This window comes from Rana temporaria, chromosome 5, assembly GCF_905171775.1.
Source record: "Rana temporaria chromosome 5, aRanTem1.1, whole genome shotgun sequence".
NCBI classification, from domain to species: domain Eukaryota; kingdom Metazoa; phylum Chordata; class Amphibia; order Anura; family Ranidae; genus Rana; species Rana temporaria.
The window spans coordinates 184780148-184803902 of record NC_053493.1 but is presented as its reverse complement, the minus strand read 5'-3'; the positions used below and the strand labels follow the sequence as shown (position 1 = coordinate 184803902).

General features: G+C 46.1%; 1 protein-coding gene across 3 annotated transcripts in view; it reads left to right on the top strand.

The window, feature by feature from the left end:
- The window catches only part of SLC9A3 (solute carrier family 9 member A3), a 714882-nt gene that overhangs the window by 456926 nt on the left and 234201 nt on the right, over nt 1–23755 (top strand). For all 3 annotated transcript variants that reach the window (XM_040353440.1, XM_040353441.1, XM_040353442.1), the window contains exons 5-6: nt 662–839; nt 3146–3366. In XM_040353440.1, the coding sequence (XP_040209374.1) occupies nt 662–839; nt 3146–3366 (399 nt within the window). The remainder of the gene's footprint in view (nt 1–661; nt 840–3145; nt 3367–23755) is intronic.

Below are 23755 nucleotides of genomic sequence, written 5' to 3'. Positions count from 1 at the left end.
ATTTGATTGGCAGCAGCGATGCATTAAGATGAAAAAACAGGAGGGTTTACAACTCCTTTTAAAGGAATGGCTTTATTGTAAAATCTTTTAAATCAGTAAATGTCACATTCATCATATACTCCCTGCCAGGGAATCAATTACTGTGATTTAAAGTGTATCTATGGTCCAAATATAAAATAATTATATTAATTTCCACACTGTATGTCAATTATTTCTAGCCTACCCTTATTAACCACTTCAACCCCAGAAGGTTTTACCCATTTCCTCCCGAGGCCATTTTTTGCCATACGGCACTGCATCGCTTTACCTGACAATTGCGTCGTGGGACGCTGTACTGTACCCATATAAAATGTCTTTTTTTCCCACAAATAGAGCTTCATTTTGGTGGAAATTGATCACCTCTACGGATTTAATTTTTTTGCGCTATTAACAAAAAAAAATAACCTACAATTTTGAAAAAAAACAAAAAACAATAGTGTAAAAGTGTATGCTATGACCACAGAACTTATTCCATACCTAGACTACACCTATACCAACCCTATATCGCATTATACTGAACCTTTACTACATCTGAACTAGTATATGTCTATACTAAAAGACTGTATTTTAAACTTTCGTTCTGATACTATTCTTGTTTGACATTATGTATTCTCTTTTTCAGTATCTTTTTTTGTCGTAAGCATTGGGGGAACGATAGTTGGAATCATATTTGCATACATTCTGAGCTTGGTTACTCGATTTACCAAACATGTGAGGATAATTGAACCTGGATTTGTTTTCGTCATTTCATATCTGTCTTATCTTACATCAGAGATGCTTTCCCTTTCTGCAATCCTTGCGTAAGTATTCAGTCATGTTTTAAATAATAGATCAGCAGTGATCAATTTACTTGATGCAGAAAGCTGTAATACCAGGTACACAAATTCAGTTTTTTTTAGTTTATTCCAGCTGGCTGGGCTTCTATCAAAAGGACAGCTGTACACATGGTCCGAATATTGTCTGGTTCTTTCTGAATTCCTTCCAATATTCAAACCATGTATACTCAGCTTAAAGGAGTTGTAAAGGAAAATGTTTTTTCACCTTAATACAATCTATGCATTAAGGTGAAAAAACATCTGATACTGCCGGCAAGCCCCCCCGCCCCCCTTATACTTACCAGACCCCTCGAAAGTCCCGCGTGCGGACCCGTGGTCCTCTTCGCCGCTCAGCCTGGCCGCTGATTGGCTAGAGCGGATGGATTGAGAGCAGCGCAGCCATTGGCTGGCGCTGCTGTCAATCACATCCAGTGATTTGGCGTGCCGAGGGGCGGGGCTGAGTGATACAGTGAGCAGCTATGGCCGCTCGCTGTATCACGGGAGCGTGCCCGCAATTAGTGACCACCATGCAAGCTCCCGCATGACTGTGGTGACTAATTGCGGGGAGGACCAGAGACAGCCGCCGAGGGACCCCAGAACACATGGATCAGGGCCACTCGGTGCAAAACTAGCTGCACAGTGGAGGTAAGTATGACAAAAGTAAGTATGACAAAAAAAATGTTCCTTTAGTAACGCTTTAATAGGCTACAGACATGCAGCAGCAGAAGTTCAGAAGCTACAGACGATGCGATAGGAGTTGTTAGAGACTGGAACATGCTGCAGGAGACATAGATTGTAGGCCTGCCATAGATTCATAGGAATCGCAACCTTTTTAGAAATCCATGCTCTAAATCAGAGGAATAGGTATATGGTGGCTTAAACAAACATATGTAGGTCATTTTCTGAGGAGTTTGTTAACCGTTTCTTTAGGCCCTGTTCACACCTAGGTGTTTTGGGACCGCAGCAGAATCGCTGCAATTTTGCCTGCAATCTCAAAACACACTACAATCGAAAAACGCAAAATCCCAATATTTTTAATGGCATCTAAAAAAGCAATGTCATTTTGCCATGATTTTCACACGGCAATCGCAGCACATCGTAACACGTGCATCTTGTCACCCAAAAGCAGCTCCTGCTTTTTGGGTAACAAGCTTCACATGATGAGATTGCCTCAGGATAAATCGCACAACAATCCCTGCGAAAACGCACCGCATTTTAGGTGCTTTTGAAAATCATGGCACTTGACCCTGCGTTTGCAATTTTAGTACGTTTTGAGATCACGGTCAAAATCATATTGATTCTGCCACAATCCCAAAATGAACGGGGTCGTAGTTATTACTAGTGCAGTGCTGATTAGTAATTCTCACTCCTGGTTTCTAGTACTGAAGACACCGAAACCAGTAACCTCACTTTTTATTACACTGTTGTTGATCAATACAGATTGCAGACAGACTGAATGTACATAAAACAAGGCTTTCTCTGGTCTGGATCTGTGGTAACTGCTTTCAAAGCACATGGAAAGAAAAGATAGAGGTAGCAAGTTATACTTGGAAAGTTGCTTGGTGTCCCTAGAAATATTCAAAATGTTAATGTGTTTTAAAGTATAATTATACTTTAAAACATATTAACATTATGATCATTTTTTTAAGGGACACCAAGCAATCCTCCAATGTAACAATTCCAATAATGCAAAATATAAATTCACCGTTTCATTTTATGTGACCATAAATTCCATAGTGGCGAATGTCATATTCGGAGGACATATCAATTTTTTTAGTTGAGAAGGACCAGCAAGTCTAGACCACAAGTTTTATAACCGATTTCTGAAGAACCTATTTTACATAGTAAACATGAAATATCTGTAGGCTTCATGTACACTTGGTAGTCCTATACTGCGGCCACAGGGAAAATGCAAAACGTGGCAAAATCGATTTTTACAGCGTTTTTGCCGTATTTTGCGTTTTTCTGCAGCCAGCGGTCAAAATGTTCCTATCCTGAACAAGATTCTTCTTGGAAGATTCAGGAGAGGGAGGTTGAAGCTCAGCTAACCGCAGCAGCTCCTAAACTCTGCTAAAAGCCTATGTGTACATTGACACAGGCTTTTATGGAGTTGAGTTTAGGAGCTGCTAGTGTAAATGAAGCCTTATATTACAGCTTACTAATCCTTAGATGTGATTGCTGCATTAGTTTTAATTTTTTTTAGGCTAAGAACATTTTTATAAAATACAGAAAATACCATTGATCTAGCCATAAAACCAGTATCCTTAACAACAACTTCTTTTTTATCTCAGGATTACATTTTGTGGAATTTTTTGCCAAAAATATGTAAAAGCCAATATTTCTGAACAATCTGCTACTACTGTGAGATATACTATGAAGATGTTGGCAAGTGGAGCTGAAACTATTGTTTTCATGTTTCTGGGAATATCTGCTGTTGATCCAAACATTTGGGTGTGGAATACAGCTTTCATACTTTTGACATTGCTTTTTATCTCTGTATATAGAGTCATAGGTAAGTGGTGACATTATATGCTTTTAAATTACTATTGGTTCATGTTTCATAAAGTTCCATATTGTCTATGAGAATTTTGTATTTTTAATATTCAGCAAAAATGTGACATATATTTTATTTATATATATATATATATATATATATATATATATATCGCACTACCCCCGGAGGAGCCGCTGGTTAAATTTGGGATCGGCGTGTTTAAGTTACCTCTGTGATGTTAAAAAAACAATGTATTATTAAAAGATATTAACAAGACACTAACAGCGCTGGAATGAGCCTATAAATTGGCTTATGAGTCTAACACCCATATACTGCAAATGTTACTTGATTAATTGTCTTTAGGACTATATATGCAACGGTGGATACCCCTAGTAGATATATAGCAGGGATTCCTACTCCTTACAGTCCCATTACTAATAGTCCATGCAATTCCTCAGATATCAATTCTCTTGTTAGAAGTAATCTCAAGGTGTAGGCACTAATCTGCTTGAATGCTGATAGGATCTCTCTGTGATATCCCCCTTAAGATTTTGTACTCACCAAAATGTAGTACTTTAAAGCATTGGATACAACCACTTGTAGTAATCACACATCGGCTCTCCTCCTCTGGTGTATGGTGATGATGATCTGTATTCTCTAATCTGTGTAGCTTGGCAGACATGCAGGGAAGCAAAAGAAACTTTGCATGGTGTAAAATCCTTGGCTTAATGTACATAGGATGAACAAAAAGAAAATTATCTAAAAGAGTGTCTGAACACATATATAATATCACCATTGGTTATGAGGAACATAGCGTTTCGTTACATTTTCTGAAGAAGCACGACAAGAACCCCATAGGATTGAAGTTCTGGGGGATAGATCGTGTAGGCCCCAACTGGCGGGGGGCCAATATAATCCGAGAAATTTCGAAACGCGAAACACAATGGCTGTATATGACCAACACTCTTAGTCCGAATGGCTTGAATATAGATGTGGACCTCAACTGTTTCATCAGCAACCATTAAAAATAAAAATATTCATATTAGCATAGGATCAAGGCATTTTTTTCCCCTATTATAAAGCTTTAGGGTTATTTTAATTTAATTTAGTTTTTAATTTATTTTATTTAATTTCATTTTTACTGTATATTTTTAGAACGATTCAGAGTGTCACCCCACTCTGGAACTGGTATGTCACCCCACTGATGGTTATTAGTTTTTTATTGTTTTTCTAATGTCTATGCAGTGATGTACAGCATGGATAGTACATTGCAAGTAGTAGCCACTGCATTCCATCTGTGGGGGACGGTCTAGTTCTACAAGTAAGATGGTAACGATGGTCACTGTCAGGAGAATCATTATCATTATCTCCTTTAAAAATAAGTTATGTACAATTGTTGTGGACAAATATTAGAGGTTGTACAATAACTAGATTTATGATGGATGCTATTATTATTTTTCTATATAATGTTTAAATGTTTTCGGTTGATACAAGTGTCTGCTCACACAGTAATAGGGCGACAGCCTTATACATAACATCACCGACATATATATATTTACATATAGAAAATAGTTTTTATAAAATTATAATTATTTTTTTTAAAAACAACATGTGATTTTAAAATATGGATTTTTTTAAAGAAATGCTATTTTTGATATCAAACATGGTCCCTTAACTTGCCTGTTCAGGACCAATGACAATCCGAGAGGAGCAACTGGTCCTGAGGGGTTAATAAGGAAGGATACACGGCTCCTTAATCAGATACGAGTGACAGGAGTGGAAGTATCCATTCGCTGACAAGACACAGCAGCCGACATAAGCGGAAGCTAAAACGAGGGCTGGTTTGTGCCTTTGGAAAGCACGAGCAGCTGAGTGGGTGGATTCCTACTGGGGCTGACGACGTACGTCCAACCAGCGAAGCAGAGGGGCGGGAGCTCTGCACTCTGTTCTCTCCGACCATGTGACCGGCGCGGGCCAATCAGCTGTGAGCGGCACACGTAGCGTCAAGCAGACTCAGACGAACGGTGCCCAGCTGATGGGGAGGTTCCCCACGGACCTGTCAGCGGGCGACCAATGAGGCTGGGAGAGGGGAGGAAATTGAAGGAGAGTTCCCCAGTATAAATAAGACATACAGTACCAACACGTGTAGTCACGCCCTCTGAAGACGTGGACCTATCACGAAACGCGTCAGGGCGTGACTACACAACGATTCAGACTGTGAGGCGGCTTTGCTTCTACCCGGGACTTACGAATTAAAACTTGAGCCAAAACATTGGAGCCATATTTCTGAGTGAGCAGAGGCAGCAGCCTTCATGACAAGCTTATTTTATCTTTTTATTGTGTAAGCATGAGCGGGTAGCAGGGGCTTTTTATTTAAATAAAAAGGATTTTACACCATGCAAAGTTTCTTTTGCTTCCCTGCATGTCTGCCAAGCTACACAGATTAGAGCATACAGATCATCATCACCATACACCAGAGGAGGAGAGCCGATGTGTGATTACTACAAGTGGTTGTATCCAATGCTTTAAAGTACTACATTTTGGTGAGTACAAAATCTTAAGGGGGATATCACAGAGAGATCCTATCAGCATTCAAGCAGATTAGTGCCTACACCTTGAGATTACTTCTAACAAGAGAATGGATATCTGAGGAATTGCATGGACTATTAGTAATGGGACTGTAAGGAGTAGGAATCCCTGCTATATATCTACTAGGGGTATCCACCGTTGCATATATAGTCCTAAAGACAATTACTCAAGTAACATTTGCAGTATATGGGTGTTAGACTCATAAGCCAATTTATAGGCTCATTCCAGCGCTGTTAGTGTCTTGTTAATATCTTTTAATAATACATTGTTTTTTTAGTACCATTTTATTATAATAGCTGCTTTTTTACTGGGTAAAACAATCTTTCATTTTTCCATTGAGCGCTAGGATCAGAATAATTCGTCGACTATTTCTGATATTTTTTCAATACCTCTGTGATGTGTCTAGGGATGATGACGGCAATGAGAGCAGTAATAAAATGTCCAGACTGTTGACATTTTCAATGCTTTATTTTCTTGGTCAAACACGACCAACATGTCAACTTGAAGTAGACAGGATAGGTTGGTGAAAGAAGAAATGAACTTCGCAGAATCAGGCTATGGATAGGTAAAAGCAGTCCTGCTTTCAATAGCAACTCCTTCCTCGTCGCCACTTCAGCCGGAGTGGGTAAAGTGCCCCTGGACAGGTCCCTCTCACGAACCTGGCAGCCAGAGCGCCACTTAGAACTTCTGGGAAGGAACAAGTCTCTGCCACAGACTTGGCTCTAATTAAATTTGGGTTTAAAGATGAGACCTCTGCCACAGGCCTAGTACTTGAAAGTTTGAATGGTAGAGCGAATTCTCCCAATGTATCTTTTGGGGGTCACCGACTGACAGTCTGAATGTAACCTGTCAGTGTCCGGTCACCCAGATCCCCGATGGTTCGTTCAAGCCCTATTGGATCACCTGCCTCCGGGTTCTCCTCAGACCGATCCCCCACTGAACAGCACATCTCGCTTGGGATCTTCTCAATAGAGATGGGGGAACCCAGTAAGTCACTGGGGCCCCTTTGTAGCATCAGTTGCTCTGGGCCTTAGGAGCCCAGAGTCAGGAACTCCGCGTAGGCCTTAGGAGCCCAGAGTCAGGAACTCCGCGTAGGCCATAACGCTGGGTCCCGTGATGTGCGCACACCCTAAAGGTGGGTGCCGCACCTGGAACCAGGAACCCGCGAAGAACAAGAAAACACGGCCTCCGCCACAGAAATACCCCTCCCCAGCATGCACAGCAAGGTCTAACTCCTCTCATTGGCTGCTGGGAAGAAGTGGCTCCGCCTGGACCCCTCTGGCGCCACCTGCCGTCCAGAGATTAAACCGTATCTCTGGACGCACAGACTGACCCACAGGACAATCCAGGATTGGCGACAGCCACATTTAACAAATCAGTGAATGAGAGCAAGTAACTCTCTCATTCCCCACTAAATTTAGTATAGCACCTGTACTGAAAAGTACACAGGCGCTACATATACATATATATATACACATATACACATTATATATATATATATATGTATGTATGATCAGAGGCATAACTAGAACCTTTACTCCCATTGCAGGTCCCTTTACAACGGTTTCCGCAGCGGATCCCTTTCACATGTTCTGCACGGGCCCTCTTCCTGCACTTACAATAGTATCCCCCTTACATCAGAGTTCCCAGAGCCTCTTTTACATCAAGTTCCCCTTTACAGTACATCAGAGTACTCAGTCAGAGTTTGCCTTGCAAAGACCCTGAAGCAAAGGGGAACTCTTTAGGCCCCTTTCACACCAGTGGACTGATCGGTTCCGCCTGTCCCATTTTTTTTTTTTTTAGGCAGACCCGATCGGACCACCCATTGTTGTCTATAGAGCAGTGGATGTCAGCAGACACCCGCCACCATCTGATCTAAACCAGTCTGCTAAAAACAGACGGATGACAGTCCAGCGGATCAGAAAAAAAGTAGGATGGAAACAGACAGGCGGTTCATTTCCATCCAACCACCCCATAGAGAGCAGCCAGCTGTGTTTGTGTCCCCTCTGCATCAGCAGAGTGGACACAGACCTGTCATCCGCCTGCAGGGATCAGCGGAGAGTTTCCACGCTAATCGGGCAGATCCACTTTACCGATTCCAATATGTGTGGGGCACCCCGACTAAAGAGATATAGCAGTTATATACAGAGGAATCTGTGTATATAATGACAATACGCAAATAGTACTGATAAATACTGTGCAGGAAAATGTGTGCTGATAAAGGTTAAGCAGTAAATAGATATGCAAAGGGATGATTGTCCAAGTACTACAGATGAAACACTATATTAGTGCCAGGGCTGCTGCCCCCTGTAGGAAAGAAGCTATTATTGATGTTTGCAGACACTTCTATTGGATATGTTATTAATGGACACGGACTTATTGCTTTATTCGTATTAAGAAATTGTAGACTTTCTTTATATGTGTTCCACCTATGATCTGGTTTTTTATTTACTGTGAGGACTGTTAAGCCACTGATCACCCAGGACATCTATCTGGCATATTTTTGTATTTAGAGTGGTTATATAGGATTGCATGTTTCTTTCCTACAGGGGGCAGCAGCCCAGGCACTAGTATAGTGTTTCATCTGTAGTACATGGACAATCATCTCTTTGCATATCTATTTACTGCTTAACCTTTATCAGCACACATTTTCCTGCACAGTATTTATCAGTACCATTTGCGTATTGTCATTATATACACAGATTCCTCTGTATATAACTGCTATATCTCTTTAGTCGGGGTGCCCCACACATATTGTACCTGTCCCCTGTTTTGGGAACCCATCCATAGGGTACACAGTGGTCACTATTGCACCCAGGCAGCGCCACCACCCCAATCCTGTCTTTTATATATTTTTATTTATCCTTTTAGGGATAGATTTAGGGGGGCAGCAGCCTATCATCAATCATATCCCAGCGCAGGTTCTCACTACATACTTTACCGATTCCGCTCCATCTGAAAGGGGCCTAAGAGTGAACTCTAAATCTGATGTAAGGGGAATGCTGGAAACTATGATGTAAGGGGACGCTCATTCATCAGAGTTCCCCTTTACACCAGAGTCTGCAGAGTGAATACACTAAGATAAAGGGGTTCACTGATGTAAGAGGAGAGTGAGGACATTGGTAGAAAGGGGAACCTTTATATCAGTGTCCCTCCTTCCTTAGGGTCTCCACTCACCCCTTACATCAGTGACCCTACACAGAGAGAATGACTGCCCTACAGAGCCCTAACCTGTAAGTGCCTGTGGGGTTTGGGCCATCTCTTCCCCGCGCCCCCTCCTTGCAGTTCCTTTTCAAAAGGTAAGGTGCCTTGTCCCGAGCTTCCTCTCCTTCCCTCAACCCCCCACACCTTGCCCATTTGACCAGCAGCAGCCGACCCCTGCTCAACCCAAACCCAGCCAATTACTAACCAGCCAGCTCCTGGACTGCACGCATGCGCAGTTCCGGAGCCAGCCAAATGTCAAATCGGCTGAGCTCTGCTCGGGCAGGGGGGGTGGTCCACTGGTCAGGTGTGCAAGGAGGAGCGTGGTGGGAGAAGGTCGTCAGGGAGAAGTGGAGTTTTTACGGCCACTTTTTTTTTCAGTGGCAACACTGCTTGGGGCCCCCTACAGTGGCAGAACACCAGGGCCCTGTTGCAAGTGCGACCTTTGCGACCCTGGTGAGCAATTGCAATTACACCTTTATTACACTCAGGGCTGGATTAACTGTTAAGCAAAATTAATATGTGCTTAAGGCACTAAGTGAAGGGGGCACCACAAACACGTTCCCCCTATATATCATGCCTTTAAAGGATAAGTACAGTTTAAAGCAAATAGCACTTGTTGCGCCTTTTACCCAAGCTAACTGATCCCACCCTCCTCCTATACCCAATTGCTGCCAAATCATGTATATGTACGTAACTGTCAGCCACAAACCCAGTATCATTATCTTCAGCCAGCGATGCTCTACAAAGTAAAATCAATGCTAGCGGCTATATTGCCACTGGATTACTTTTACAGGAGACAAAAGTTGACCCCCCCTCCCACTCTCTGGTGTCTCTCCAGGCTCTCCTGTCCTGGTGGGAAACCAGGATCCCATCCGACAGTTGCGCCAGCTATTGTTCGCAGAACCAAATTATCTCCGATCACCTTTATGGTCTTGGATCCCGGAAGCAACAAGCATTTTCGTCACTTCCGGTTAGGGCAGATTTTTTTTTTTTCTGGAAAGCATGAGATCAAGGTTTTTTTTTTCTTATAAACCATGGATGTGTCCATAAAGAGGACCTGTCCTGCTTTAGTTCAATCACAAGGGATGTTTACATTTCTTGTGATAGGAATAAAAGTGATAATAAATAAAAGGGACAATATACAAAATAAAAATGTATAAACTAAATAATAATAATAAAACATTTTTTAAAGTGCCCTTGTCCTCCTATGCTCGACATGTTGCGCACGCATATCTAAACGTATCACACATGTGCAGTATCGCAACGAACATTATAGCAAGAGCAATAATTCTAGCACTAGACCTAAACTCTGTAAACTTGAAACCTGTAAAAATGTTTAAAGTGTCACCTTTGGAGACTTTTAGGTATCATAGTTTGTCGCAATTCCATAAGCGTGCACAATTTTAAAGCGTGACATGTTAGGTATCTCTTCACTCAGCGTAACATCATCTTTCATATTTTACCCAAAAATGTGGTTATACTGTATACTGTGTTTTTTTTTGCATTAAAATTCTTAGATTTTTTTCCAAAATAAATTGTTTGAATACCATATGACATAAAAAATTGCAACAACCACAATTTTTTTTTCTCCTGGCTAGGGCCTCTGCTAAAAAAATATATTTACAATGTTTTGGGATTCTAAGTAACTTTCTAGCAAAAAAAAAAAAAATCTGATTTTTACATGTAAACAAAAAGTGTAAGAATAGGCCAGGTCTTCAATTCCATACAGAAATATAATTACAAAGATCGGATTTTCTGTGCAGATTTTCTCATTTGTTTATCCGTAAATAAACAAAATGGCTAACTTTGCTAGCTTTGCATAAATTCTGAAGCCCCAATCCCTTATGACTATAACATGCAAACGAGACGCTGTTAAATGCGCGTTCAGAGGCAGTTGGACACTTTTTTCAACTGCCCCTGAACGCATTCAATATTTTATTATATGTGTCCATCATTTTTAGGCAGTTGTATTTAACCTCGTTTTTCCAGAAGCAAAAAAATGGGTTCAGACGCAAAAGATTTCCATGTTTCAGACGTAAAACGCAGCTAAACGCGGTACCGGTGTTTTGCCACGTTTTCGTTTATAAGCGTTTTTAAAGGTGACCTATTTTTTTTACATTAGAAATCTCAAAAATTATGGCAAATAATGAAAAACCTTTAAAAAAATATAATTGCTTGCATTGCATTGTGGACAAGCAACAACTTGTGGCAGGTGACGTGGCAAGTGGACAATCCACAACTTGTGGCAGGTAACATGGCAAGTGGACAATCCATAACTTGTGGCAGGTGACGTGGCCAGGTGACGTGGCAAGTGGACAATCCACAGCTTGTGGCAGGTGATGTGGCAAGGGACATGCTAAATACAAGTACACTGCTGCTCTTTCAGCTGCTGCTACTTACTCTGGTCTCACAAAATGGCTGAAATGGTTAAATAATACTGTTTTTTGAGCATAGGGAGGGTCTTATGGTGTTTCTTAACTAAACTCCTTTAGACGCAAATGCAGTAAAACACTGCTAAACGAGACTGCAATCGCGGCAAAACTGCGTTTATAAACGCCGGTTTCAGCCTTTAAAAAAACATGTGGTCAGCAGAGTTTGCACTGGCGTCTCGTGTGCATGGGGCCTAAGAATCCATGACTAGTGTAGATCAGATAGCCCAACCGTTCTCCTAACCCTTTACCCCCTTTTAAACCTTCCCTATTTACCCATTAATGAGAGAGACACAGAAGTTGGAGTAAAATGGCCACAACAGCCTATTTTATTTTTCAAACTCAAAATTAAATATTTAAATTTAAATAATTCCAAATAATTCCAAAACTTTATTCATTAACATTTTAACCAAAACAACTTTATTAACACCTATCTAATCGGTCTTTGATAGCAACCCCACTTAACCTTTCATTCCCCAACTACACTGCGGTACCATTAACCTCCAGCCGACTCCAGCTCGGAGACACCCCTTTTACCCCGCAGTGCACCATAACCGTATTCCAGCGGACACCGTTCCACTGGAATAACCCCAGAAGGGGTCCATCCCACCGATGAGCCCCCCACCATTTCCATTACATCTATTAACTGTCACCATCAAAGACCAAAGGACACCGCCACAGGCCGAAAGGGAAACCCCCTTTTCCTTACGGACCCCTCCACACCTGCAGGGCTCTCTGAATCCCTTCCTGTAAACCTAGTGCCCACAAGTCCATACCCACATCGGTTAGGTGAACACCATCTCCGAGCAGGTACAGTCCCGCATTAACCTCCAACTCTGTGTGACGAACAATTAAACCCCCGTGCCTCCCCACGAACCTCCCCACTACCTTGTTCACCTTGATCCTCCCTTTGTTGATCCTAGCCACCGACATTGCCATGCGCCAGGTGGTCCGAGCGACAATGTCAGACCACACCAGCAACATACCTGGGAAAGCCGCGCGGAAAGTCAGAACATCCGCTTTAATGGCTGAGATCAAATCCCCTATTGGCCGTATTCCTAAGTCATTGCCCCCCCACGTGTAACACCAACACGTCGGGAGGTCGGTCGAGCCGGGTATAGCGCTGCACCTCCGGCAGCACCCTGCCCCACCCCATCCCCGGAATCCCCAGCCACCTAATCCTCGCCTCCCACCTGGAAATCCCCAACTGTCTACCCTCCGGCCTAGCATCTGCTCTCCTGGCCCACCGGCAAACAAAAGAATGCCCCATGATCCAAACGAGGCGTGAATGACCTCCATCTGAAAGATAAAACGGCAGCAGTGACCGTCAGGAAACAGCCCTAAAACCACATCCCCCGGAATTACCGTGACCCCCTCCCCCCAGTCCATTCCAACAACCACCCCTTCAATCCAGCACCATGTGTGGGCGCACATAGGAACAAAATCTCCTGGATTCCCACCGCCCGATCCTTTTGACCGCCGCCTCATCCAACCCGCACCGGGCCGCCTCAGTAGCCGCCCCTATACGGAAGGAGTGCGAGGCAAATTGCAGATCAGCAAACCCAGCTCTCAGACATTTTCTAAACATTGGCACAAATTGAAACTGTGATACGAACGAACCATCCCCATGCATCAGGAACGGCCCCACCAACCCCGGTTGTATTGACAGAAATTCCCGCACTGTCCGCACAGGGCAGACCCCCGAACTCGGCAAAGCATACAAAAACACATCAACCCCTTTACCCCTCTGATCCGTTTTAGAACGACGAAGCCTAAAAACCACCCTGTCCTCCAAAGACCGCACGTCCTCTACCTGTAATCCCCCCACCACCTTTTTGGAAGGGCTAATCAACTTGCCCACCCGAAACGCCCCAAAAAACGCTACCACAAAAACAGCCCTAAATAAACTCGCCTCATAGCCGGAGGAACAAATTTCCCCCAGGACACCACAAATCTTCTGTAAGACCCAAAAAGACACCGGTCTCTGCCTGTCCCTGTGAACATGACTTTTCTTGTACCCCTTAACCGCCTGTTTAACCCAACAACTTTTTGTAAGATCAGCGCGGCCCTCCAACTTAAACAAAAAGGCTAAGCCCGCTAACTTCTTTTCCAGGGCCGACACCGACCCCCCCTCCCTCCATATGCCTGGCCACAAAGTTCACCACCAACCAACCCAGCTCCACCTCCCTCAGCTCAGCATTCGCCAGCCATTTGAATACAGACCATTCTTCTCAGACCTTTGCATACGCCACCCATGTCAGGCCACTCACCGACTTCCGGATCCAGCCTGCAGCGATTCCAACGCACCCACATCCACCCTGGGCAAGGCACCCCCTTTCCGTCCGCCTGTGGAGCCAGCTCCCTGAACTTGTCCCACTGAAACCGAGACAAGGCGTCCCCGATTCTGTTGTCCACACCCGGAATGTGCACAGCATACAGAAAGATGTTCCATTGTAAACAGCGCAACACAAGGTGGTGCAGCAACCGAACCACCGGCAACGAGGATCCGGAAATACGGTTGATAACTTGCACCACCCCCATGTTGTCACAGTTCAACCTGATTTTTTAATTCCTGCACTCGTCCCCCCACAGCTCGATCGCTACCACCACCGGAAAGAGCTCCAGCAGCACCAGGTTCTTCCCAAAACCCGCAGCCACCCAGGACTCAGGCCGCGCTCCATCGTCCCTTGAAGAAAGCCCCGTAACCCGTGGAGCCAGCTGCGTCCGTGACTAGCTCCAGATCAAAGTTACTAACAGGCCCCGACATCCAAAGTGCCCGCCCATTGTACATTTCCAAGAAGGTGTGCCACACCTGCAAATCCGCTTTTAGTTCCCCCATCAGACAAAAGAAATGAGTCGGGGACCTCGCCCCCGCTGTAGCTGCCGACAGAACACCCTGCCCATGGGGATGATACGACAGGCAAAGTTCAAATTACCTAAAAGGGACTGCAACGCCCTCAGCTGAACCTTATTCCGCCCTAACATCCCCCTGATCACCAGCCGGAGATCCTCCACCTTGTCACCTGGCAGCCTGAATTCCATTGCCTCCGAGTTGATCACGATCCCCAGTAAACTCAGTACCGTGGTAGGGCCCTCCGTCTTGTTGGGTGCCAGAGGCACGCCGAACCTGTACGCAATGTGCTGCAACGTTACCAACAAAATTGCACACACATTGGAGGATGGAGGCCCCACACACAGAAAATCGTCCAAATAATGGATGACCGAATCCGAGCCTGACACATCCCTGAGCACCCACTCCAAGAATGAACTAAATGTTTCAAACAAAGCGCAGGAAATGGGGCAGCTCTTGGGCAAACACTGATCAACAAAACACTCCCCCTGCCACTGGCAACCCAACAGCCAAAAGCTGACTCAATATCCGACTTTACCATGAGAGCCCCCTTTCCGTAACGTTGCACCGCCGCGTCAACAGACATATATGACACTGTGCACTCCTCGGGATCGATGGCATCATTAACCGACCCCCCCCTTTGGAAAAGAGGTGGTGAATGAGGCAAAAGTTGTTCGGTTCCTTCTTGGGCACCACCCCCAGGGGCAATATCACCAGTTTTGGCAATTGTATTTCCGCAAACGGCCCCCCCATCCGGCCCAATTCCACCTCCTTCGCCAACTTTTCGGATACCACCCCAGGGTTCTCCAAAGCAGACCGCAAGTTCTTAGCCAAGGGTGGCGCCTCCAACAAAGAACACGGAATGACAAAACCCTCAGAGAACCCCGAGGCGAGTAGCCGCGCTGCAGCCCTATCCGGATACCTATTTAGAAAAGGTTGCATCCTTTCCCCCTTCACTGGCGTCCTCCTTCTTGCTAGCAGCGTCCCCCGCCCGCTTCCCTTTTTAACACATCAGGACAAGGGGTGGGACCCTCCACATCCGGAGCATTCGTGTTTAAAACGACAGGTTCCCCCAAATTTGCAGGAGCCCTCGTTGTACTGCCAACACACCCCGCATCAGAGGTGGATGTACCCCCGGGCTATTAGTCCGTGGCGCGGACATCATCTCAGCGCAGGGATGGCCAAACAGCCCGCCTCTGACAAAATTGTTCGTTTTTGCGCAACCACCCCGTTCCCCCCTAGACCTGGTGAGCCTCCCCTATAGCATCCATATAGCAGAACAGCGCAGAACAATGTTCCGGGCTCTTCTCCCCTATGACGCTGGCCATGATCGCAAACGCCTGCAACCAATTACTAAAAGTCAGAGGAATCAACCTATACCTCCTTTTTTACTCGTCCTTCTTGGAATCGTCTGGCTTGACCCGATCCAAATTGAACTTCTCAAGCAGGAGAAGGGAAAAGATTTCAATATACTCACCCTTCGCGATCTTATCCCTGACCTCCTGCTTCAGATACGCACACAACGGACCCTTGAAACATACATAAACCTCACACTTGGCGGCGTCCGCCATCCGCACCACATCAGACCTGACCACTGCCGGTTTCTCCACCCCCTTGTCACCCCCCGAGTTGCTATCCAGCAACACCCCCGGACCCCCACGATGGGAACAGCCACCCCCACCGCCGAGGGCACCGATCCACCAGCAAGCCCCCCGACACACCAACCTAAGGCGCGGCCTGAGGAGGAGTCACAGACCCTCCTGCGAACCGCTGAACCAGATCCCTCAAACCCCCCAATAGGGGCCTATCACCCGCCACCCCCGGGCCAACAGGCGAGGACACTGCATGTTGCCCAACCGTACCCCCAACCAACTGTGGACCCCCGCCCCCACCAAGTTACACAACACAGAAGCAACATCCCCAGAAGACAAGGAAACAGACTTACTGGGCTGGCTGGGAACGTCCCTCACAGCCGTCGCAGGCGTCTCCACCGATGGCACCTCCTCCCGACAGTCGTCATCCTCCGATCCGGATGCTTCACCGTCTGATCTCTCCTCCCAGGCCGGCGTCATCGGCGACGTCGGCCCCCAGGCGAGGAAGGCCTGGAGGCCGTGAATCCCAGCCTCTAGGCGGATCGTCCATCATGCGACTTGGCCGTCGCCGTCCCCGACCTGCTGCTAGCTGGACCTGGGCCCCCGATTGGGCCCCCACATCCGTCCGGCCGACCCCCGGGGACTCCGGCCTCCCCCACTGGAACCGGCGGCCGCGGTCCTGGATGGCACCTCCCTCGCTGAATCTCCACCCTCGAGGGCCCCACAGTGGAGGGGGGGACCGATCGGTCAGCTTGACCACGCTGTGCGGGCAAGGATCGGGTGCCATTGTGGCCTGAAGCCCCACCCACCAAACCCAGTTGTCGGGTTCCGGCCGCCATCACCTCCGGCCGAGGCAGACGAGCGCTTCGCCGGAGCGGGCGACGGGTCCACAGGGGAGCTCCTAGACAGGCGCTGGACTCTGCTACTGGGGCCTGGCAAGTAACGCTCCGGGGGCCGCGACCGCCGAGCACGTGGTGACAGTACCGCGGACGCCCCCGACCCCCCGCCTCATCCACCAGCAGCCCACCCACCTGGGACTCGAGCCAGCCGGAGCCTTGGACGCAGCTGCCGCCCGCAGCCTAGCTAAAAGTAAGTCCACACTCTCCATTGTAAAAGCAGGGAGCAGAGAAAAAAACCTGCCTCCCTGCGTGCTAAAACTTCCCGAATGCCGCCACGTGCACCCCGCCCCCCTTATAAAGGGCTCCTCCCCCCCACTACACCAAACCTCCTACGGCCACCTCCTCCTTCACCTCTTAACTCTCTGTTGTCCATCTTCCAGAATAATCATGCCCAGCCCTCTGTTATTTTCTCCTTTTGTCTTGTCACTCCGGGCCTCACTTCACTGTACTCAAATTTACCATCACCTAGCATTGAAAAGCAAATGGTGCATCTAGGCAATCATCTACTGTATTGTCTGTTACTGATGTGCTGTAGTTTGGATCCTCTTCTGTCTTGGAATAAAGCAGAAATAATATATTTTGTCTAAACTAAAAAAACATAGATGCAACCACCACAAGGAAACAATCCACACAAACTCCTTTTTTTCTTAGGTCACAGGTCTGTGACTAGGCTTCTCTTGGCCAATAAATAAATTGTTAACTTTACAAAAAATAAAAAATAAACTGGTCTTTTGTACAAGAAACTCTGCCTGGCTATAAGACTGAGTGACAAACCTACAGTCTGAGGAGGCAAATTCTCATGTTAAAATAGGATTAGTTTGCCACCCCTCTTATGCCTTATGTACACGGGGCAGTTAAAAAACCTCTTCTGTACGCTGGAAACTGACAGCTGATAAACAACAGTGAAAAATCTCAGGTTTACCAGCTTTTACATACTGAGTTTAGCAGCAGTTGAGGTTAGAAACTCCCAATGCAGGGAAAACATGTACATTAGTAACTATTTCAGCCATTCTGTGAGAAAAGAGAGCAGTGTTCTTTAACTATGGAGCCTCTCTCTAGCGCTCTGCCAATCAGTCTCTCTGCTGCATCTCTCTCTGCTCTCTCTCTCTGCTGCATCTCTCTCTCTCTCTCTGCTGCATCTCTTTCTCTCTCTGCTGCATCTCTCTCTCTCTGCTGCATCTCTCTCTCTCTCTGCTGCATCTCTCTCTCTCTCTGCTGCATCTCGCTCTCTCTGCTGCATCTCGCTCTCTCTATCTCTCTGCTGCGTCTCTCTCTACTGTGTCTATCTCTCTACTGTCTCTCTCTCTCTCTACTGTGTCTCTCTATCTCTCTACTGTGTCTCTCTCTCTATCTCTCTGCGGTGTCTCTCTCTCTCTGTCTCTCTGCTGTGTCTCTCTCTCTCCATCTCTCTGCTGTGTCTCTCTCTCCATCTCTCTGCTGTGTCTCTCTATCTATCTCTCTGCTGTGTCTCTCTCTCTCTATCTCTCTGCTGTGTCTCTTTATCTCTCTGCTGTGTCTCTCTCTCTATCTCTCTGCTGTGTCTCTCTCTCTCTATCTCTCTGCTGTGTCTCTCTCTCTCTATCTCTCTGCTGTCTCTCTCTCTCTCTCTGCTGTGTCTCTCTCTCTCTCTCTGCTGTCTCTCTCTCTCTCTATCTCTCTGCTGTGTGTCTCTCTCTATCTCTCTGCTGTGTGTCTCTCTCTATCTCTCTGATGTGTCTCTCTCTCTATCTCTCTGATGTGTCTCTCTCTCTATCTCTCTGCTGTGTCTCTCTCTATCTCTCTGCTGTGTCTCTCTCTATCTCTCTGCTGTGTCTCTCTCTATCTCTCTGCTGTGTCTCTCTCTATCTCTCTGCTGTGTCTCTATCTCTCTGCTGTGTCTCTCTCTATCTCTCTGCTGTGTCTCTCTCTGTTGTGTGTGTGTCTCTCTCTCTCTGGATGTCTCTCTCTCTCTGGCTGTCTCTCTCTCTGGCTGTCTCTCTCTCTCTGGCTGTCTCTCTCTCTGGCTGTCTCTCTCTGCCTGTGTGTGTGTCTCTCTCTCTCTGCCTGTGTGAATCTCCCTCTCTGTGTCTTCCTCTTTCTCTCTGCCTGTGTGTGTGTGTCTCTCTCTCTCTGCCTGCGTCTCCCTCTCTCTCTGAGCCTGTGTGTGTCTCCCTCTCTCTCTCTGTCCCTCTCTCTCTGCCTGTGTGTCTCTCTCTCTCTCTCTCTGCCTGTGTGTGTCTCTCTCTCTCTGCCTGTGTGTGTCTCTCTGCCGGTCTCTTTCTCTGCCTGTCTGTCTCTCTGTCTGTCTGTTTTTCTCTCCCTCCCAGGCAGCAGCATGTGGTGAAAAACTGAAAATTGTATACTCACCTTTCCGTAATTTTCCTTTTCTGTTGCATCTTCATGGTAGCATACACCTTTGGGTTGTGGCTCCGCCTCCACAACCTGATAGGACCGCATAGCTATTAAACCCAGAGAGGGCCCCCGCCCAGGTATTCTCAGTATATATATTCCTCACCTCAGATGGGTGGGCATCTGTATGCTGCCATGATGGCATTGCTGTATTCAGCTGAAGAAGAGTTGTGAACCATGGCCACCTCAGCCAAAAAGGAAGGACTGCTATAATTGTAGATGCTGACCTCTTGAGCCTGAGAAGAAATCTTGGTATGAGAGGTGTCTGGAGAAAGATGTAACCCAGACGAAGGTTCCAGTCATGCTGTAGGCAGTCCGTCCCCTCTGCCAATGGGCAAGGGGTTCTTGTCAGATACCTCTGGCACTTTGCGTTGGTCTGGTGTTGATGCTAAATCTGTATCCGGCATGCCCCAATTTTGGTTATGAGGGAGAATGCTTGGTGGCTCAGAGTCCATTCGTTGTTGGAAAACAAAGGTTCTGCTTAGCATTTCGGCCAGCTGGTTCTGGGCTCCTGGGACATACATCGCCCTTAGCCACGAGAGGTTCAGCTGCGCCCACTCGAAGACTGGGCGAACTTCATGCATCATGGAGCGACCTCTGGTGCCACCTTGCCTGTTGATATAGGCGATTGCTATCCTGTTGTCCATCTTCAACAGAACTTCTTTCCCCTTCAGAAGAAGACTGAAGGCCAGGAAGACTTGGAATGCTGCTTTCATTTCTAGGATGTTCGATACCACCACCTCCTGTGTCTCGGATGGCCAATGGCTTTGGACTGCAAAGTGCTGGTAGTGTGCTCCCCAGCCCTCCCTGCTGGCGTCCAAAGGAATCACCTCCCGGGGAGGGACTCAAACTGGTAGAGGAATTGAGGATGAATTGGGACAAGTAGGTGTCTGATAAACCTACAGAGCATCCAGTCTCCCAGGTTTATGAATAATGTAATTCAGGGCTCAAAATTTCAAGTCCTGAGCTACTAGCCAGCCAGAGTTACTCGCCACCAGTTGCCCCACCTAATTCATACACTGCCCTGCACCTAATTGCACCTGTAAACACGCCCTCGTAGATTATCTCATGGAATGACAATGTTTTATGCAGAATCAAGTTACAAAATTAAATATTACCAACAACTTTAACAAAATGGGACAGGGCACTGGGGGCAGACCAGAGGGACAGGGCACTGGGGGCAGACCAGAGGGACAGGGCACTGGGGGCAGACCAGAGGAACAGGGCACTGGGGGCAGACCAGAGGGACAGGGCACTGGGGGCAGACCAGAGGGACAGGGCACTAGAACTGGGTCTCTTCCCCATTCTCTTGCGGTCTCCTCTGCAACTCCCATCCATCCTCTCTCTCCCATTCATCTCATCATCAGGAGCCTGTGTGTGCGGCTCCACGCTTGCATGTCCCCACTTCCCCCTTTTATTCAGGCTGGCAGAGAGAAGAGAAGCTGCAGCACAGCGGGAGGGAGTACAATCCAGCGCTGAGATCCACACAACTGCACAGCCATTGACACCATAGCACAGCGCACACTGACAGCGCACAGCACACATTGAGACCAGTCTGTTCACAGTGCTCAGGCTAAACTGTTAGACACTTACATACAGCACAAGGAGAAGAAAACTGCACAAACTAGAAGGCTGCCGCTCTCATGTCAGGGCAACTTTCAGTGAGCGCTGCACCGGAGTGGTAGTTTTTGCAATCCTCCACCTCACTCATTACTTTCTGCTCTCCAGCTACATTGGTCGGGGCCCGGGGGAGGGGGGCAGACTCAGAGAGGTCATACTGTTAGGTCCCATGGCTTAATGAGAATTGTAAGGAGAGCACCTGTGTACTGCTCTGCCTGTGCGCGGCTCACCAGACTACTTTTCCCGAGCATGCACCTTTCCTCTTCGGCCGCCAATCTCATCGGGACTCTAAGTGTAGGCACAGATTGGAGGGAGATTGGTCATGCAGCCCTGTCATCACTCGCCCCCAGCTTAAATCCACTCGCCAAATGCTAGCAGGCGAGTGGAAATTTTGAGGGCTGATGTAATTGATTGGAGGTTTTCCATCTTGCACAACTTCAACTTCCTTTGCTTGTCAAGTTTTTTTTTTTTTTAAACTGGGCACAGATTTTTTTATTACATTTTTTTGCTAGGAACAGAGGGGAACCGAATCCTCATCTCCTCTGGGTAACTAAAACCTTTGCTATTGCTTGTTTTTTTATTTTTTTTAAACAGCTAAAACTCGAAAATAATGTTTTACTTTTCCATCAAAGCTGGTAGCCTGGCTGACTGGAAGAGATTGAAAGGTGAACTTTCCATCTCTCAAAGTTATATGATTGTTATGCTCATTGAATTATGCCCCTGCATGGGTGAGTTTGTCATGATGTTATACTTTTCCAATAAAAATTGTACTAGAAAGGTTAACCTCCCTTAAACTTCCACCAGTGTTACACCAATATAGCTGATATGGACCACTGATCCTGAAGGTTTTCCATCCAGGTATGTGTGTGAAGCTTCACACAGGCACCCTCTGGTTTAGTGCGCCCCTAAAAGGGACTTCCGCCATTCTTTCAAGACAGGAGCCTTAGATCTTTAAGACTTCAATAATGAAGATTTGGTACTTCTCCAGTTCATTACTTATCTTTTCCCCAGTCCGTAGAATCCGTGTATCCACTTGGGGGTCGCCACCTGTATGCTGGAATTTTCAGTATTTTTTTTTTCAGATGATATTCAACCTGACCTGCTAATGGTCTCCCTTAAGATGGCTGTATCCTGTCTACTCGGTGTTCTGGCGTCTTGCACCATTTTTTATTTAATTTTTTAACATGATCCACCAACCATGGCTTAAGCCATAATGCACTCCTTGCCATGACCGCGGGAAACACCGCTCTTGAAAAAAACATTGATTGACGTCGACACGTCCACTAGAAAGTATGCCGCCAATTTCAGCTCTTACAAAGCTGTTACCACCCTGTCTCTTCACTTCTTCCAGACAGGCTTATTAAAAGGATTACTCCACTTTTGCAGAGATGCAATTTCCTGTAAAAAGCAATGAATCATTATTTCCTGCTTGTATGACTGGCTCACTGATTTTCCCAGAAGTCTGCACCAAGATAAAAGCCAGATTTTGACATATACTGCGATAATTTTTATTTTTGATAAGATACTCCCAAAAGGGAATCATGTCTAAAGGGATGCATACCCTGCCACTTTCCAGAGTCCTGCAGGTGCAGCAGCTGGTTGATAATTATGAACAATTCCCATTAGACTCACTCAGCACATGGGCTGGTTACTGCTGGTGTGCCGGCACCTGCAGATGCTACAGTATGTAGAAGCACTTCAGATCCAGATCAAATCTTTGGACTAAAGCCCCCTTGAATGTGACAGTAAAGTAGCATGTCTTGCCAGCTACATTAACCACTTAAGACCCGGACCAAAATGCAGCTAAAGGACCTTGCCCCTTTTTGCACTGCGTCGCTTTAACTAACAATTGCGCGGTCGTGCGACGTGGCTCCCAAACAAAATTGGCGTCCTTTTTTTCCCCACAAATAGAGCTTTCTTTTGGTGGTATTTGATCACCTCTACGTTTTTTTTTTTTTGCGCTATAAAACAAAAATAGAGCGACAATTTTGAAAAAAAATGCAATATTTTTAACTTTTTGCTATAATAAATATCCCCCCAAAAAAAAAATTTCCTCAGTTTAGGCCGATACGTATTCTTCTACCTATTTTTGGTAAAAAAAAAAAAAATCGCAATAACCGTTTATTGGCTGGTTTGCGCAAAATTTATAGCGTTTACAAAATAGGGGATAGTTTTATTGCATTTTTATAAAAAAATATTTTTTTACTACACATTATGGACAATTTTGACACATTTTTGGGACCATTGTCATTTTCACAGCAAAAAATGCATTTAAAATGCATTGTTTATTGTGAAAATGACAATTGCAGTTTGGGAGTTAACCACAGGGGGCGCTGATGGAGTTACTGTAGAGGGGTGTGGCTGTAGGTGTGACATCATCGATTGTGTCCCCCTCTAAAAGGGATGACACGATCGATGCTGCTGCCACAGTGAAGAACAGTGAAGAACGGGGAAGCAATGCACTTCAGCTCCGGGGACCGATCGCGGGACTCCAGCGGCGATCGGGTCAGCAGGTCCCGCGGTCCCAGTCACGGAGCTTCGGACCGGGTCGCGGGAGCGTGCCCGCGACCCACGGCTGGGTACTAGTACAGGACGTACCTGTACGTACATGTGCCCAGCCGTGCCATTCTGCCGACGTATATGTGCAGGAGGCTGTCCTTAAGTGGTTAATAATGCATCCACCATTGGAGGTCGTCATACGCCAGCAAAAAAAAAGACAGTTACTTTGCTGAGTAACTAATTACTTTGCCAATGTAGTAACTGAGTCACTAACTCAATTACTTTTTCAGACAAGTAATTTGTAACTGTAACCAGGGCCGCTGATAAGCCAGTATA